The sequence below is a fragment of the Cyprinus carpio genome, unplaced genomic scaffold, assembly GCF_018340385.1.
Source record: "Cyprinus carpio isolate SPL01 unplaced genomic scaffold, ASM1834038v1 S000006527, whole genome shotgun sequence".
NCBI classification, from domain to species: domain Eukaryota; kingdom Metazoa; phylum Chordata; class Actinopteri; order Cypriniformes; family Cyprinidae; genus Cyprinus; species Cyprinus carpio.
The window spans coordinates 370917-390090 of NW_024879193.1; the positions used below are offsets into that span (position 1 = coordinate 370917).

At 35.4% G+C, this 19174-nt stretch overlaps 1 protein-coding gene across 1 annotated transcript; it reads right to left on the bottom strand.

The window, feature by feature from the left end:
- Positions 1–363: 363 nt before the first annotated feature.
- On the bottom strand, positions 364–11266 carry LOC109099288 (histone acetyltransferase KAT7-like). Its single transcript, XM_042754481.1, has 14 exons — positions 11075–11266; positions 10500–10650; positions 9357–9602; positions 9085–9167; positions 8780–8863; positions 8389–8487; positions 8104–8214; positions 7479–7670; positions 7271–7360; positions 6961–7101; positions 2411–2504; positions 1659–1805; positions 1441–1547; positions 364–1149 (listed from the first exon to the last, which is right to left on the bottom strand). Exons 1-14 carry the CDS (start codon positions 11087–11089, stop codon positions 1048–1050), a joined length of 1662 nt encoding a protein of 553 aa, XP_042610415.1. The 5' UTR covers positions 11090–11266; the 3' UTR covers positions 364–1047.
- Between the last annotated feature and the right edge of the window lie 7908 nt (positions 11267–19174).

The following is a 19174-nucleotide window of genomic DNA, read 5'->3' on the forward strand; positions in this document are numbered from 1 at the left end:
CACTAGCTTTTCCCTATTCTTTTCCTATTCTATCTACTTGTATGTTTTTTTTGTTTATTTTGTTTTTTAAAAAAACATTTTTATGTGTGTTGTGTTTTATATATGTGAGTTTTGTTATAGCTTTTATATTTTTTTTCTTTTTTTTTTTTTTTTTTTTTTTATTGTGTTCATTTCCAAGTGGCTTTAGATAAAAGCATCTGCTAAATGACTAACTGTAAATGTAAAATAAAAACTGCTATACTGCAACAGTGTAAACAAGGTGAAAAACTGATTTTCATATTAATCCGCAGGTGATTTCAGAAAAACAATCCCAGAGACCAGCACAGCAATGAACAAATCTGGAGATTTAAACAAACAAGCAGGTACAACACTGAAAGAAGAACTGTATTTATGAAAAATGATGGAAAACCAGCAGTTTATGAATGTGAAATCATGTTGTTGTTCACACAGCAGATGTGCGAGATGAGTGGGACAGACTGCAGTATCCAGCGCTCTATTACAGACTTCAGTAGCCTTCATGAATCAGTACACAATTATTCTCCACTCTTAACTGGCACCAACATAATAATTCATGAGAACATTTGGGAGCATTAAGCAAGTAAATGTCTTGCTTCAGGTATCAAATGTGACGTAATAAAAGTATGTATCAAACATGAGTTTTTTTTCCCCAGTTCTGATTTAAATGAAAAACACTAAGAAATCAGGGAACAAATTTGTGTAAATCCAAACATAAATCAAATTTTTTTTTTTTTGTAAGGCCTCATTTTTCACTATATTCAACTGATGAGAAACTATTTTTTGCTTTAAAAAAAACTTTCATAATATATGCTGGGGCACAGATAATACTTTGGCAGGAGAAAATATAAATGAAACATGATTTCATAAAATAAATAGCACTGTATAAAAAAAGTGAGATTCCAGAGATACAAAGGGCACATTAAAAGAGACAAAAATTAGACACTAACAGCTGAAGCCAATGCAAAAGACACTGTTGATGGAGTCATAAAAAAGATATAATGGCAGTACGGAATGTAACGTGTAAGTCCATTAGGTTCCTTTGGGAGGGGTCCATTTCAGAGAGCTGGGGTCTATGGTCTTGTTGTTGTTGCCCCTTTTGGTCTCTTTGGCCTTCCACTCATCAATCAGGTCCTGTGCCATTCAGAAACAAAAGAACGCAAAAAAACAAACAAAAAACAGTTAATATAAAGCATACACAAAAACAAAATGAGGCGTTTCCCTTTTTTTTTTAAATCGTATAATAAATAAAAAGAAAATGAATATATAGATTAGAAAAAGAATAGAGAAGCTAGTGTTAATTTTTTTTTTTTTTTTTTCGTTTTTAATATTTTTTTATAAGTTTTTTAATATATAAAAAAAACAAAGGCAGCAGACTTTTGTATTGTAAAAAAAAAAAAAAAAAAAAAAGGTATTTTCTGATACCTGTCGCTTCAAGACCAGATGCTTCCCTTTCCAGTACTTGAGCATCTGAAGTGACTGCAGAGTACTGACGATATCCACAGGATTCACTGCCGTCTCTTGACTGATCTCTGAACAGGACAAAACAAGAAACAAGGCTAAACCCACAGTGATTTTACAGGGATGTCACAGTGAACGTGCCTACAAATGCTCCCTTGCATGGCAGGGCCAACTTATCTTACCCTTGATGGAGATCTCTTTGCCCTTGAAGTTGTACATGTATCGCAGCAGCACTTCCTTCCAGTAGCTCCGATAACTGATGAGGCCCAAATCTGAGAGAGGGCGCTCTGGAGAACCTACCCTCTCCTCAACCTTTGACAGGAGGTAACCTAGAACCATGCCAAACAAAGACAGTGATGCACGTGTTGAATAAAAACAGCATCAGAGATAATGACATTTCAGCTAGACCTGTTCTGAAATAACTACAATATACAGTTTTAACATGTAAATGGTTATGATGTCAAAGTACTGATGCCATGTATAGAGGCCTTTGAGTTCTGTGTTCTTGAAAACACAGGTGGTATTGTAGAACGCAGTTATAAAAATGGAACTTAACATAACTGAATTTTACATTTTAATAGAAACCCACTTGTGCAGCACTTTGTTTGCCAAAACAATAAAATTGTTACATTTTCATTTGATTACATTTTTAAAATGTTAAAATGGACATTATGATTGTACCAATTTTATAATACAACAAATGAATTATTAAATTGTTAACGTTTTATTATTTTGACTAATTACACATGCTTTGTGGTTATTAAAATATAATTAAACCAATAAAATGGAATTCAGAAACATTAAAAAAAAAAAAAAAATTGTTACAATGTATCAGTTTAATGATTTTGATTAATTAAACATGCTTTTAGATTACCATCAAGATGTTAAATCATTGATCTGCATGTACTCTAACAGACATAACACAGGTACTCACTGAAATCAATCAGCATCTTGCCATAGCCCTGCCTCATGTACTGTGGCATAGTCAGGATACAGGACACATTGTAATTCAGGAACGAGTTCTTCTCCTGCACAAATGGAGAAGCGGTTTAGCCAGTGCGCATATTACATGACAACTCTTCCATCTCGACTCCAAAGACACTATAGACTAACATTTCTCAATATTGTTCATAAAAGCATAATAGCATTATATTTGCATGTTTTGCCAGTTCGTGAGGTTTTCAGTACTCAATAGGGTGAAGTGCTCTTCAGACTGGTTAGTAGCCCCACAAAACACTTAAGCCCGGTACAGATTTTTTCTTTAATTCACATAATTAGACCCTTAGAAAGGCACTCCAGGCCAGCTGATACTTCGTTCACATATTCAGAACAGGAAACAGCAAAGATCAAAACAGCTGTCTTAAATTCAATCAGTCACTACTTCCCTAGCTTATAGCAGCATTGTACTGAAGCTAAACTAAACTCAAAGCTGTTATAGATACCAACAGTTTTTGCACACACCAGAGACGGGCAGTCGAGTTAGTGAATCGGTCTCTAGTTACCTTTCTTTAGACTTCAGAATCAACCTGAAATGACTTGACTCAAATTGAATTGAAAAAAAAGTACTTGTGAATATTTTAAAAGCAATATAAGTCTTCGGCTCTGTGTGCTTTCTCTCTCTTTTTTGGATGTGTTTAAGAGCTGCGATGATGCGGTTATTTTAACAACAAAACAGAAACACGGCGAGCAGCAAAGTTATAGGTTACTTTCACTAAAACACAGCAGAAAAAAAAGCAATGCTGCAAATATAGTTATTTTTCTTACCATCTATTTATCAACATGACTCTGACTGTTCAAACCAGATGTGACGAGACGTTTCTGATCTAGCATTATTAATCTGTAGGCTACGAACATTTCAAAAGAAACATGCAATCATAATTGGGAAAATTGTTGTTAGATGGCTAGGATAGAACTTTGAAACTGCTAGTTATCTTTCTTTTCTGCTCAAGATGAGAAAGTTTTGATTATTGTAGCTACATTGTTTACAGTAAATAATGCTTTAAAGTAAAATATTAAAACAGTATAGATTTCAGGAGGGAAACCCTAAACAGAAACAGTATTTTTTTCAGCTACAGTCACATGGCCTAGCATGTATCTAAATGTAAAAATACATGTAAAAAATTTCTTTTTTTTTTTTTTGGTCCCAGTCTCTGCTTGGAAGAAAATATAGAGGCCTCACCTCTTGGAACTTTAATTGAATATCTGACTTACATTGTAAAGAAATACTTTATTTGTATGGTTTTGTAATATCTGTGTCACATATTTCCTTATGTGTCATGGTAGATCGGACTATTATTATAGAATTTGATTACAGAAAAACTGTTTTGAACATGGTAATGAATTAAAACAGCCTATAAATAACAGGCTGGATGTACATTTTTACAAAGCAGAAAATAGATCATATATTTGTCCTGCCTATAAAACAGCTTTGTAAATAGTAAGATTTACCGTCATTCCTCAAATAAAAACCGGGGCCTTTATTTACCTGAACTGCAGAAGGTAACAGGCTTTTATTTGAAGCAGGCTTTTATTAGAGGCAGGCCTTTATTTCTAATTCCATCTGTTTGATAAATAATTATTTTAAATAAACCGTTTTAAATTAAAAGCGATAGCGTTCCAGTGGACAGAGATCATTAATTTTTTAAGAAATATTTGCAAAAATATCACCATATACAACAACAGCCAGAAGGGCGACAAAGCAATTTGGGTCAGAAATATCAAAATATCTCACAGCTTTTTCACCCGAGTTTTCGTCCGCATACTTTAAAAGTCTTTGTTTAAATTTTAATTCAAATTTTCATCTGGGTGCCATCCTCCTCAAGTTCGTTTTCAATGAAGTTGTTGAAAAGTCCGTCACTGGCACTAAATGAGACCCGTGTTAAATCCAATGTAGCTACTGCCATCTATTGGCACCTGTACATTACGATGAAATTGAATGCACATTATATGAAAGGCACTTAGGAGATTATCCACACAAATTTTCCCCAGCCTTTATTTAAGATCGGCCTTTATTTGTCCGTGTTGACCACGCCCCCGGCCACTATCAGAGGCCCGGCGTTTATTTGACTACCAGTTTTTATTTGAGGAATTACGGTATATACATGAGGATTCTGAATAGGATTTTTTTAGCAAGCCATTAAATGACTTGAGACTCGACTCGGACTTGTGACCAAAGACTCAAGATTTGACTCAGACTCCAGAGATAAAGACTTCAGACTTGACTCGGACTCCAAGTTAAAGACTTGTGAACATCTCTGGCACACACCCTTTGATTCTCCAATAACTACATAAAAGAATTTTTTAAAATCAGGCACAAAATTGGTTTCTGGGACACTGGCATTGAATGCAATGTCAATTTTCGATCATTTCCATGACTGATTGTCATTTAAATGAACAATCGATTAATCGTTAACTAAATGTGAATTTTCGATAATTTCCTTTACATGGACACTTTTAGCTTTCATCTGAATGAATTCATTCTGATTGATGAATCTGAACGTAGTGTTTACATGAAGGCTAAATAAAATGTTCAGGTTGATATGCGTGTTTATATGTCACAAGCTTCTGATCGGATTTACTCTTTTGACATGCGGACACTGCATGAATATACAGTTTTCCGCTGTTGTCACATACTGTTTTAAAAAGCACACTTGATATTTATCTACTTCGGGTCCTAATTAGGCAACGACCAGCACATGAACTGTTGTGCTGTGCTGCTTACATTATAAAGCAGTAAAAGTGCCCCTTCCTGCACCCAAAACCAGTCGTCTGTGTATGAGTCTTAAACAAGGACTGGTGGGACGTTGTGCTGCTCCACTTCACAGACACTCATTTATGACACTTTATTCACCAGATAGAATGGCTCGTTCTGCGCGTCATTCGTCATTACGCTGTTTTTATGTCACTGCACATGTGCAGTACTTTCCAGTTTCAGTTTTCAATCCTATCAAGTGTATACATGACCTCTCGCTTGGATTACAAAAGGAATAAAACCTCCTCCTTACAATCCGATCGAATCTGAATCGGATCTGGCCAATTAAATCCCGATTGACGTGGTTACATGTGGCTTTTTTAATTCTGATTGTGCTTCTAGTCCTATTACGATCGGATTAGTAGGGTCCATGTAAACGCAGCTATTCTTTCATGTGCACAATATAGATTTGCATCAAGATTTAACTGCCAAAATATTTTCTCAGACGGGTGACATCCTTAATCTAGCACTAGCAGTGGCCTGCCTGTGACAAAACAAACTCGGGCGGAAGGTAAATACACACACAACTACACCAAGTGTGGACCTGCTGCACATACAACAGCTTTCAGCTGAGATCGGCCCATAAAGAAAATGCCGTCTGTCAGCCAGAAGTGTTTTGTAGAGTCGGCACGGGCTCCAGCCCATTATCTTCCGACCGATGCCAAGATTGAGCCACCAGTGCACCATTTAAGCCGGAATCGACCCCAATATGCTTGTTATCTGGAATGTTCATGCTCATGTTTTGATGTCCTAGCCTTATGAGCACTTGATTTATGCTAATCGATGGACTGTTATGTTAATAAGTGCTGGTTATTAGATGTTGTTTTATGTTAATAGGTGGTGTTTTTTGTTAGTTTTTGGTGTTTTTGGTGCGATTTTTAAATAATACCCAGCGATTTTTGATTAACATACAGATTGCGTGAATGGTCTCTCAGAGACCATGAATGACTGAAAGCATGAATGGTCTCTCTCCCTTTCTCTCGGTTTATGAGTCTGTAGTGTACTGTAGCCTATTTGAAGGTGTTAGGGTTGCAAAAAAGGAGGAACATTTCCAGTAAATTTAGGAAATATTTAAGAAATTTTTGGAAACTTTCCAGGATTTTTTTTTTAAATATTCCAGGGATTTTTTGGAAAGTTTCCCGGAAATTTACCAGAAATTTTCAACCCCTTTTGCAAACCATAGTGCGTGTGAGGAATAAACCACCCGCATGTGTGTGGGTTTGAGTGGTAGGGGTTCTTTTAATATTTTTGCCTGAAATTCCCATCCCTAGTATGTGTGTATGTATTTGTATATGTATATGTATATATATCTGTCCTGCTCATGTCCGCAGCAAGCGCAAAGTCCGATATGAAACAATAATCTGGGAAAATTATAATTAAACATGACTTGATTACAACATTTCAATACAATGAGATTTGTATTGTTTCTGTTGTAATGGTTTTTTTAGGTTTGCATCACATTAAAAGCGTAATTTGTATGTTACTGAATTATTTTCGGCTAAGAGCCAGACCCGTCACCATCACTCACATCCGCTTGCAGATGTTTTGCACATGAGCTGCATGCAGCCCTAAATTAAATTGGTAAATTGCCCATGAATAACTTTAATTGACTGCATCTCTTCTTGACAATTAATCGATTGTTGATTAATCTCTGACACCCCTAGTTGACAGTTTGGTGCTTATGTTTTTGTGATCATGTAATTCAAAACATGTAGCCTCAAGCAGCTAATTACCTTTGAGAAATATCCCACGAGGTGACAGCCTGTGTTATCAGCTTCAGTCATGACATAAAACAGGAAAGGCTCCACATCGTAGTAGAGTGTTTTATGGTCCAGAAACAGCTTGGCCAGCAAACAGAGGTTCTGGCAATAGATCTGTTAAGGCGGAGAAGAATACATTTCATATGTTTATCAAACAAACTCCTCAACATCTTAGAATAGGATATAAGACTGAAAACAGTCCATGCCACAAAGCAACGCACACCTCCAAAACTTTGTATTCATACAGCCACAAAAAAGGAGTACATTAACATCCAATGCCCACCTTGTTCTTTTTCCCATCAACCTCAAACACAGAGATGGCACCCTTTCTGTACACTTCATCACCAGGAGGGTGTTTCCACACACATTTAGCCTGCATAGATCATGACAACATGTCACATTTGACTTAATTTCCAAACAGATTTTAGCCAGTACTAAATGTTTAGGACATGCAATCATAACAGATTATTAAGGGAAGTTTGATTTCATACCATGTGTCTGCGCAGAATAGTCTGACTCTTCATATACTTGAGGCAGAACTCACAGATGTACAGACGCCCCAGACGGGCGTATTCCTCAGGGTAAGGAGAATGGTACCAAGTGTCAAGCTCATAACGGCCAAACAGGATGGTCTTGATCATGTTACTCCCCTCTGTGATCTGACCCTGCAGACGAAGTTTCTCCTGCAAACAACAAAACCTTACACATCAAACTTCTACATAAAGCCAAAATAACACATAAAAACTAGGACTGGGCAGTAAAACCAAAATCTCAGTTAATTCAATTAATTTCATCACAGTAACAGTGAACCATATACATGTCACAATTTTAACTGTACAGAGCACATTTAGGGCTTTTCAAAGATAATAAATGTTTTGATGTTTCACCATGACCACTCCCTCTCCTTGGTCTTCAGAAATGTCTGATATTAATTTGGCGACACTCTTTTGGAAATATGATAATATTTTGTAATTATCATTTAAATCTGACCAATTTTTAAACTGTTTGTCATAAATCAAAATCTCAGGAATATGTTACAGGGTTTCAAATCAAAATGACTTTCTGTTATGAAACAGCACATTGACTTCATACATGTCCTCATATAAGTGTTCATACCAGATCCTCTGCTGCACGGGCCTGAGCTTTCCTGAAGAGCTCTAGATCATAATCACTGGTGATGTTCTCCAGCAGTGGTTCACGAGTGGTTCCATGTGTCTGTCTGTGCTCCTGACACATCAAAAAAGAACAGACATAGATGGATCACATATATAAACATCATTAATAACACCCGGGCATTATATTAAATACAATGGCACTGTATACCTCCTTTAAATAACAGATAACCATTATTTTTAAGTAATATATAGATATTTTAATATATCACCGAGAGGACACTATTACCATGTACTTTTCTTTTTGGTCTTTTGTCAGTCCAGAATCCCTCCTCTTCCTCATCTCTATGACCTTCTCTTTATATCGAACTTGTCTTTGAGTTGGTGCCTGTGAAAGAGCAAAGCAAATGAATATTACACCCCGCTTTTACAAAAAAGTACATAGTTTCTTCCAGATAAATCTCTTCATGGATAGCTCACGAGTAATAACCTCACTGTGGTTACCACAGAATTAATAACTTACAAACAATCATAACTCATTTTAAAAATAGAAGGCGCCACACTGCTGATGTTAGGCCTTTACATAAGTGTGTCTTTTTGGGACAGCAGCATGCACGCACTTAAGCATTAACACACTTGTGTCATTTTTGTTTAGTGTTGAGCGAACATCTGTTTGGCACCTGATGTCGAGTAGCATGTCTGTTCTCCTCGTTCTGCCCCTGACTGCGCTCTTCCTCTTGTTTCTCACGCTCAATGGCTTTCACCTGATAGGGATGACAAGCACGCAAAGATAAACAACAGAGAAAGTGCTAAACAATACAGAAAAGGACAAACCACACATGCCCCTGCTAGTTAATAACTGCAATAAGTGGCCGACCAAAATTATTTTTTTAACTGTCAAAGGTCATACCATGCAAGAAATATTCAAAACAAAAATAATAGAAAATAAAGCAGACAAGCAAAGTATAATTTGGGCTTAAAGCACCTTGCACTCATCTGCTGAGAGGTTATGGTAGAGAGGGCATCCTGATATAGCGAAATGTCGTTCGTGTTTCCCTGTTAAATGTCCTGTATAAAAGAATTACAGAAAAATATACAGATTTTAGCCTTAAGCCTGCTTATAAACGATCCATTCAAACATGAAACGTTTTATAAAACTGTGAGCATTGTTTTTTCCAATTAAGCCCTTGTAAACCATTAGCACTGAATTTTATTATTACGCAGATGCAAAAGGAAATTAATCTGAAGAGCAATTACCTAGAGAATTGCACCCAGGTGTGGGGCACTTCATATTGAAGTTGTAGCTCTCGTGAAAGCGGCGGCGTTTTGGACGATGAGAGGGATCGCTGCCAGAGTCTTTCTGGTCTTTAGTCACACTCTCATCGTGGGATGCATTGGGGCTGGATGTGTCAATGTCAGATTCAGATGAGGGGGCATTTCCTGTGGGTGTCCTGGGGGGAGACTCGTCTCTCTCAGCTGCTTGTTTCACATCCGGTGGTGCGTCTAGGTGAAGAAAGAAATAACACCTTATAAACGTGTAAAAGTGGGTCAAACAGAAAAGCATAAAAGCCTGGCAGTAGGGATTTTTATACAAACAGTAACTTTCATGAATAATAGAGCACAAATACATCACAGTAATATGTTATGTTAAAGAATATATGTGACCTTGAAGAATATAGTCTCTCAAGCCAGTTAACACTTAGTTTCTGCATTTTCCTCCTTTATTTTCATCTTTAAGGATTTAAGTTTACTCGCTGCTCTCAAAATATGCTCCATTTTTTGAGAGGTTCATTTGATTTGTTTTACATTCTAAAAGAAAACTGAAAAGCTTACTGCAATTTACATTGTGAAGTGTATATACACACATACACACACACACATATATATATATTTTATTTTTATTTTTTTTCAAAATGTACAGGATATATTCATGTTTATTTTTATAGACTCCAAATTTTTGGATAAATTACAGGAAATAAAATTAGGATTTATATTCTGATTAACTACAGAAGTTTTCTTGATGCCTCCATTATTATTATTATTATTTTTATTTTTTTGCAAAATATATTCATGTTTATTATTTCAGCCTCCAAAATTTTTGAATGAATTACTAGAAATAAAATTAGAATTTATTTTTTGATTAATTAAAGAATCAAAAATAATTGTTAAGCTGCAGTAACACTAGTGAAATTTTGCAGGCATAAATGTCATATAGTAAACAATGTGCTCTTTGAAGGTGTGTTACCTTAACACATACTTTATCCAATTGCGCATCAGAGAGAACCTGGAGTGTTTCTGAAGTGTTTTGGACAACTGGCACTTTGAAGAAAATCATCAAGCCTAAAATCTATCTACTGACCAACTGTATGAGGTGCCAATATATCAGCTGTGTGTTTCTACCTTGAGAGCTCTGGCTCAGGCGCAGTGATGCTCGGGTCAGACGGGTGTTATTGCGCTGATTGGCTTCACTGTGGGAGCTGTCGGTCTTCTCGTGATCTCCAGAGTCATCAGAATCAGCAGTCCCGTCTGAACTACTGCCTGCTGCTGTTCTCTGCAAAAAGGGTGTAAACAGTCCTATCACTCTGCACGTCTACACAAGTCAGACTAAATATTATAATTAAAGATGCCATAAACAATACATAAATATGGTAAAAAAAACATACATCTAGCGTAAAAAGCAAACAGAAACATTTCGCTATTATACAATCTGGGTTGTGTTTACATACATCCTCCACTAAAGCCAAACCGCTAGCGTTAAGTCAACTGGCTTATCAGCTTGAAACAAACTATTTCAGAGCAACTTCGGTGGTTTTCATGTGATAAAATGTCAGCTGCTAATACTGCTGATAAATAACCTAAATATTGTCAAAGAAACTACACTATATTTGTCTAAACATGTACATAAACACTGAGCTAGCAGTTAGCCCGCGCTGAGGCGACTGGGTTACTGACCCAATTCTCGCATTTTCTCTCACCTTTCTCCGCGGCATGTTCTCTTCGATGAATCCAACCGCTGTACTGTTCACAAATCTGTCAAACAGATATGTTTGTTTTCTGCTATATGATACAATGCGGCAACTGTGTATTGTATAAGTTTCTGTGTGTCTGTTCTCGCCGATTGTTCACTCTCTCGCGACTCGCGCCACACCGAACCAAAGCGGAAGTGATGTAAGTCAGAGGGAGGTGAAGTATGGGGGGGAAGAGTTGGGGGAGGGGAGTAATTTTAGGGATGTTTTTTTAGATTGTTCTGAGTAATACTCATATACTCATATTCTCAATTCTATACTGAATATTTTTTTTTTTTTTATTAATATTTTTTTTTTTGTGGATACTATTGTTTTGTTGAAATTATATGTTGTTGTTGCCAAGTTGTGTGTACAAAAACCTTTTGAAAAGATGTTTGAAAATGAGTTTCAGACATTTCAAACGTAATGTTGTATGTGGTTAATTTATTATACTAGCTCGATAATATATGCACAAGTTAAAATGATTGCTATTTGTTTTCAAATAATGTATTTTTTAAAGATCATTTATAATTTTTACATCCATGTTCTTTATGTTCTCATGAAATAAGTCATTTATTTAAATGTGTTAAGATCATAATAAAGACGTAACTTTGTGTGTTTGAATTTGGTTCCACATTGCAAAATTATCGACATAAAGGCTACACAAATCTACAGATGGCGCTGCAAGACACATTAAATATTTGCAGTGAGGCCATTATTAATGACATGCATGAAAATGGGTTTCAGTAAAAACATGAACTACGGGAAACCCCAGAAATCCTTCAAAATTACATAACCTCAAAAAAAAAAAAAAAAAAAAAAAAAACTCGTTTGTGATAAGAATAAAACTATATGCAAATAATATTAATGGACTTTATGTGATTTCAAGACTTTCAACTTCACCTGTGAAGATTGATCTGTAAGACAAAAATCTGTGTACAGTTTATCAAACTGAAATGTGTTTTGACTCTTTTTTAAGCTCAAGTAAACATTTTGTTGAGGTTCGCATCTGTTTCTCTGGCAGATTCTCACCCCTCCTCCTCAGGCAGGAGGTGTGAAAGGGTGAGGGTAGAAACTACAGTGATTTTCCTGAATGTTCCACCACCACCTTTAAATGGAAAGAGCAGGGGGTGAAGTGGTATGCTCCTCTCCAGCAGCTGATACCGTCCATCCTAAAAATAGAGCCCTCCACTCAGACAGCCACAGACATACACTGAGCTCTCTCCAGGCAGATCTCTCTTCAGTAAAAGTAGGTCTTCTTTTTAAAAGTAAAGAAAACCACATAATCTGTTAACTGTTTAAACATTTACACAGGAAACTACAAGAACAACTCCACGAGAAGTCAAAATGCCAAAGATTGTGAGGCCAGAGAACTGGTAGGTGTGAACACGAGGGCTTGTCTGAAATGGAAGAAAGTCGCATGCTGATGTCTTTGAATCATTTTTGCAATGAACTCTGCACTTAGACTCAGATATTTATTTTATTTACTTTAGATCAGACAGTGATGCAGAAGTCTGTGACCTAATGAGACATATTTTGTCTAAACTGGTTCTTTTCATTTCTTTAGTCAACCAGCCAGAACGCTGTGGTACGACCGGAAAAAGTATGTGACTATCAACTTTGTGGTTCAAAACCCCAAAGATGTTCAAGTAGATATCCAGGACACAAAAGTTATTTTAAGGTAAGAAAATGATTCATAAAGCATTTTTATTATCTGATATATTTTTTTTTTTTTGTGTGTATCTGTGTATTATATATTGTAGATTAGTTTCAAAAGAATCTTTTACTAGTTTTCACTTGTCTGGAGAGATCTTGTCCTCAGATTTACTCAATATGAACTCAAGAACTACAAACAAAAGAGTTTAGAATATCTGAGACAAAGCTTGGATGAAACATAATTGGGTGCTCCATTAAGATCTTGCAGATATAAAACACACTCTCCGATTGGGGCCTTTACTTAGCTGAATACATTAGCTAATAACATCTGCTAAATAATGTGTTTAGAAACAAGTAAGCAAATGTGTAAAATATATAATATTTCCCTATTTTTCAGCTGTAAAGACGTAGATGACAACAATATCTACAATGAGATTGAATTTTATGACAAAGTATTTAAAGCTGTAAGTATTTTACCGTTCGGTTTGTGATTTGAACCCTGAAGTTTGTAGTATGTGTGCATATGTAAGTTTCGATGACATATTACGTACACTTTTAAACCTGTTATTGTGTTTTATTGGAGGTAACCAACAGAAGAAATATTAAATTCTTATTTTGTTGTGATGATACATCATGATTCATGAAATGTGTAAATGATGCTAAATGTCTTGACATTTCAAAGTTTTAAACAGCTTTGTTAATAATGGTCTTTTAGGATTCAAGGGAGAAAGTCTTGACCGAACAATTAATCTCTTGATAAGAAAAAGTGAAGGAAAAATGTGTGGCATGGCCTCGACTCCAGAAAGATCTTGCAAGGATTATCTATCTATCTATTCTATCTATCTATCTATCTATCTATCTATCTATCTATTATCTATCTATCTATCTATCTATCTATCTATCTATCTCTCTATCTATCTATCTATATATCTATCTATCTATCTATCTATCTATCTATCTATCGTTCTATCTATCTATCGTTCTATCGTTCTATCGTTCTATCGTTCTATCTATCATTCTATCGTTCTTTCTATCATTCTTTCTATCTATCTATCTATCTATCTATCTATCTATCTATCTATTATCTATCGTTCTATCTATCATTTCTATCATTCTTTCTATCATTCTATCTATCTTTCTATCGATCATATCTATCTATCTATCTATCTATCTATCTATCTATCTATCTATCTATCGTTCTAATCGTTCTATCGTTCGTTCTATCGTTCTTTCTATCATTCGTTCTATCTATCGTTCTTTCTATCATTCTTTCTATCTAGTCGTTCTTTCTATCTATCTATCTATCTATCTATCTATCTATCTATCTTATCTATCTACTATCTATCTATCTATCTATCTATATATCTATCTATCTATCTATCTATCTAGTCTATCGTTTCTATCTATTGTTTCTATCGTCCTTTCTCCCGTTTCTTTCTATCTATCTATCTATCTATCTATCTATCTATCTATTCTATCTATCTATCTATCTATCTATCTATCTATCTATCTATCTATCTATCTACTCTATCTATCTATCTATCTATCTATCGTTCTATCTATCTATCTATCGTTCTATCGTTCTATCTATCGTTCTATCGTTCTATCGTTCTACTATCTATCGTTTGCTTTCTATCTATCTATCTATATATCTCTATCTATCTATCTATCTATCTATCTATCATCTATCATTCTATCTATCGATCTGGCGATCTATCTATCGTTCTATCGTTCTATCGTTCTATCTATCTATCTATCTATCGTATCTATCTATCTATCTATTCTATCTATCTATCTATCTATCTATCTATCTATCTGTCTATCGTTCTTTCTATCATTCTTTCTATCTACTATCTATCTATCTATCTATCTAGTTCTATCTATCTATCTATCTATCTATCGGATCTATCTATCTATCTATCTGTCTATCTATCGTTCTATCTATCGTTCTATCTATCGTTTTATTATCTATATTCTATTGTTCTATCTATTGTGTCTCTGGTCCTTTTTTTTTCCTGGTCTTTTCAGCCCGCATGGCTGTTAGTAGACTTTGATAACTTGGAGGGACTGGGAACATGAAGAGAGGAAGAGGGCATGGCAAGAATATGAAGATTTTGTGGATGTAAAGTCACTTCATCTGTTTGGAGTGGGTGATGCAACACCTGTTATCATTTTCTGCACTGACACAGGATATTGTGGCATGTTGAGGAATAAACTATTTTTTTTTTAAAATGTTAAAATATAATAACTCTTTTGAAAACGCAGATGCCTTATGAAATGAAGAACAAAGGGAGAGCCCTCCTGCCATGGGTAGACCTGGACGATCTTGTAAGTTCCGTGAAGACAAGTAGCACATGGTTATGCAGTCCTTTAGTTATTTCATTTCCAGTTTTGAGGTCATGACATGACAACTTTTTCTTCTTTACAGAGTGACTGATTTTGTGAGCACCAATGCCCCAGATGAGCCCCTTACAGTTTTCTTAAATTTTATGATGTGCAGTAAAAAGCCAAAATTCAAATGGCCTGATAAAATTAGCAATTATACTGCCACTGACAATGTGAGATAGACTTATATGTAGGACATGGAGTCATATGAAACTGTCTTTTTTAATCTTATTTTATTTTATTTAGATTTTTTTTATTTCCTTGCAAAACAAATCATCCTTGCTTTGTCAGAAACAAAATTAGATGTGTATTTTCTCTTTGTGATTTTAAAAATCCAACTAAAGAAATTGTGTTACGTTTTTTCATATGCTGTATATTTATGTGTTTCCCTACATTAAAGAGTTCAAAAATCTGTGATACGTGGGGTATGTTTCATATGTGTTGTTTATTTTAAGGTGTTCTACCAACGCTTATCCAAAGAAGTAAGGGACCCATAAGACCACATTTAAAAAATAGTTTTAAAAACAGAATATAAAAACGTTATATTTATCAAATTATTATTATCATTATGCTTGTAAAATATGTTAAAAAGGAATAGTTCACCTCAAAATTATTTTGTATATTAGTGAAAATTGCTCACCCTCAGGCTATCCACAGATGGACAAGCTGGTTTCTTGCCATAAGAATAGATTTGAGAGGATGTAGCTTAGACATTTGCCAACAATAGCTCTAGCAGTGATGGGTGCCGTCAGAATGAGAGTCCCAAACAAACTAAAACATCACAATTATCCACAAGGAACAAATCTGCACCACTCCTCTATAGTGAAAAATTCCATACCCTCTTGGTGTTTTCTCACATCTCAAATCCACCAACGATATTTGTTTAGAATGTTTTTTGGTTCTGTTTTCACATGTAACAGTGTTTGATCTATGCATATTTCTCCCCTGATTTCAGATGAGAAAACTTTTTTTTTTTTTACATAGAGAACTGGTAGTCGTTAGCTGGGCCCCCCCCCCCCATTTATGGTTTAAAGTTAAAATGTTCTTATGAATGAATTTATTTATTGTAAACACACAGCTTTTCGCCTCACAATGATGCTGCTGGACAACAGTTTCTGGATTACTTCAGAAAATTATTGTGAATTCTTTTATCAGCTTTTTAGACTCTCATTCTGATGGCACCCAGTCACTGCAGATGATCCACTGGTAAGCCCCACAACCCCCCCTCCCCAAATTCAAAAACATGCAATATATTGCCTGTGCCTCCTGCACAGCACAAAAGCAGGGCAGCGTCTGTGAGGACAAAAATTGCTCAAGTCTTTTTATGCAGCAGTATTGTGCCATCCTTGTTTCAAACTATGTCATTCTGGGCAAAGGTGACACCCCGACTTATGCCAAATGGACCTGTGTGTCTGTAAAAGCCTTTGCCTATATTATTATAGATCATTTCATGCAACAGAGGCGGAAAACAGGTCAAGCAGTCATTAAAACCTTGCCTCTCTTTAACAGACTCTTGGTACATTGCCATGCAGGAAGATCCATTGGCCAAATTCTTGTTTATCATTTGCGTACGAAGAGGTGAAGAGGACCCACTCAAGACTCTGTACTATAGTGATAAAAACGATTAAGGAGGGAATGGATTGCTGACTAGTGGAAAGCAAAATAGATCATATGATTAACAGTTGCGAGTGTATCAGTGATTTCTTTGCAGCATTTTACTATTCTGCCGTTCATTCCAAACCTGAATGACTTTCTTCCTTCTATGGACTACAAAGAAGATATTTGAAAAGAATATGCTGGTCATGCTTTTTAAATACATGTTACAGTACAATGAACAGTGAATGAAGCTTTTAAAGGACACAAAGCCACATAAAAGTAGCATGAAAGCAGCAAACACCACTTTTGCACTAGTATTCTAAATCTAAGTCGTTCTGAAGTAAACAATAGTTCTATGTGTTTAAAGTTGTTATTCACTAAAAATTAGATGTCCCCCATAGTTCTCCTCAGGCACTGTAATGATGTTAGTGAGGAAGAATATGTTGATCAAGGAAAAGAAAGAAGTGTGCTTATTGTTTTAAATAGTGCACTTGTGGAAAAAAGTATTGCACTGTTAAATCTGTTAAAGTATATTTTTTAATACTGTACTTACTGTACTGTACAAAACGAAAGGCAACTTAAGTGTACTTAAAGCAAATTACATCTTGTTTCTTAACATAGACGCTTTAAAAATTTGTAATATAATAAAATCAAAAGTTCTACAGTACTTTTCAAATAATTGGAAACATTATGATATTTAATGTTTTTCATTATCAACGCAGCATTTATTTGATCAAAAATAGAGTAAACAGTAATATTGTGAAAATATTATTGAAGTTTGAAAAAAGTATTTTTCTTATTTGAAATTTTTAAAAATGTAATTTATTCCTGGAGTACAAAAGCTAAATTTTTAGCATCATTACTCCAATCTTCAGTGTCCACCTGATCCTTAGAAATCACTCTAATATGCTGATTGTGCTGATTGTGATTATTCCTGATGCTCAGTTATTAATAGCGGTTCTTATTGTATCGAATGTTAAAAAGCTGTTTTTGCTGCTTAATATTTTTGTGGAAATACTAAAGCTGTTATTTGATATTTATTCATTTTCAAAATTCTAAATTGCAAACTTACTCGGCTAGAAATGTGCAATTTACAAATGAAATTAAAATTTTCACTGACATTACTGCTGCGGTTGTCGGTTGACATTAAAGCACATTATTTTCGTTTAATCTAACATTGGGCAGTAAACTAAAACTAAACTAACTAAACGAAAAATTAAAAAAAACAACAAAAAAAAAAAACTCCATAGAGTAATTAATTGAAAATTAAATATACAGGTGTACTGGGCAGGTCCTAAGCTAGGATTTACAAAAGCACTTTAAAGTTGATAATTGCATTTAAATAAATTTAACCTAACTATTCATTGAATTGTAAATAACATGAAACCACATCTCCAGAGTCACCGTTCACACTTAGCATTTTCTTTAACGGATATTCTTTGTTTCCTTCGCTTGCTAATGTGTAGGCAACGTAACTTCTTTTCAACAAGGGTGCATGTAAAGACATCTCACCATTGGAGAAAAGAAAATAAAGTTTACAGGTTACATGACCATGCGGGTGCAAACAATGACAATTAATTGCTTTAACTAATATCAAACGTTTCTTTGCTTGAACACACATAAAATTGAAGTTTTTGTCTTCGGTCCCTCTGAACATACGGCAAGTCTCAGACATCACGCCCACTGACCGTTGGCTAAATGTCTGATGCATATGGGACACAAAAGTGGAAACACTTCAGGAGTGTCAAAGTCGTCATCGGATTAGTTGAATTCTACAGGATTTCCGGGTGATGTGTGTGTTGCATTCTTTAACGTTCTGTCCGTAAACAAAGATGCCATGATGCCAAACCCCCTCACGAAAGAGAAAGAACCATGTGTTTGCACCTGTGACGACGAGCGCTCTCAGGATACACTAAAACAACTGGATTCAAAGTATGGAAATATTTAAAGTCCGGGGGTTTTATAGAATCGTGAAATTCGTCTGAGAGTTTTTTATCACACCGTTATGTGTACTTTTATTGTGGCGACATTTCCACGCCCCGACAGTGCTCTGAACGAAATGAACTGTGATTGGTGTTTGACTGTCGGGTCAATGGGACCATGGGAGAGCCTTGCAATGAAAGGTGCATGAATTCCAGGACCTTCAGCTGTCAGTCTTTTAATATCATTGCAATTGGATGCCAATTCACTACGATTGAGTTTAATAATCTTGCTAATTGTCAAAAATCAGTCCTCATACTTTGTCTGATCTGATTACTCTATCCACACTTCTGGCGGGGGACAAGATCAGAGGGCAACTTTTTCTCCTCCAGATCCCTAGAACTCACCTAAAGAACAGGGGGATCCAGAGCCTTTGAGGGCTGGTCCCACCCTCTGGAGCAACAATAACCAGTTCACATTGAAACAGCTTATCTTTATCTGAGTTAAAGGCAT

Excerpts from the sequence above, each read along its gene's own strand:
- LOC109099288 (XM_042754481.1), bottom strand. Across the intron at positions 7,671-8,103 it reads CCCGTGCAGCAGAGGATCTG|GAGAAACTTCGTCTGCAGGG; the intron begins GTATGAACACTT and ends TGTTGTTTGCAG. Across the intron at positions 1,548-1,658 it reads CAAAGAGATCTCCATCAAGG|AGATCAGTCAAGAGACGGCA; the intron begins GTAAGATAAGTT and ends TGTCCTGTTCAG.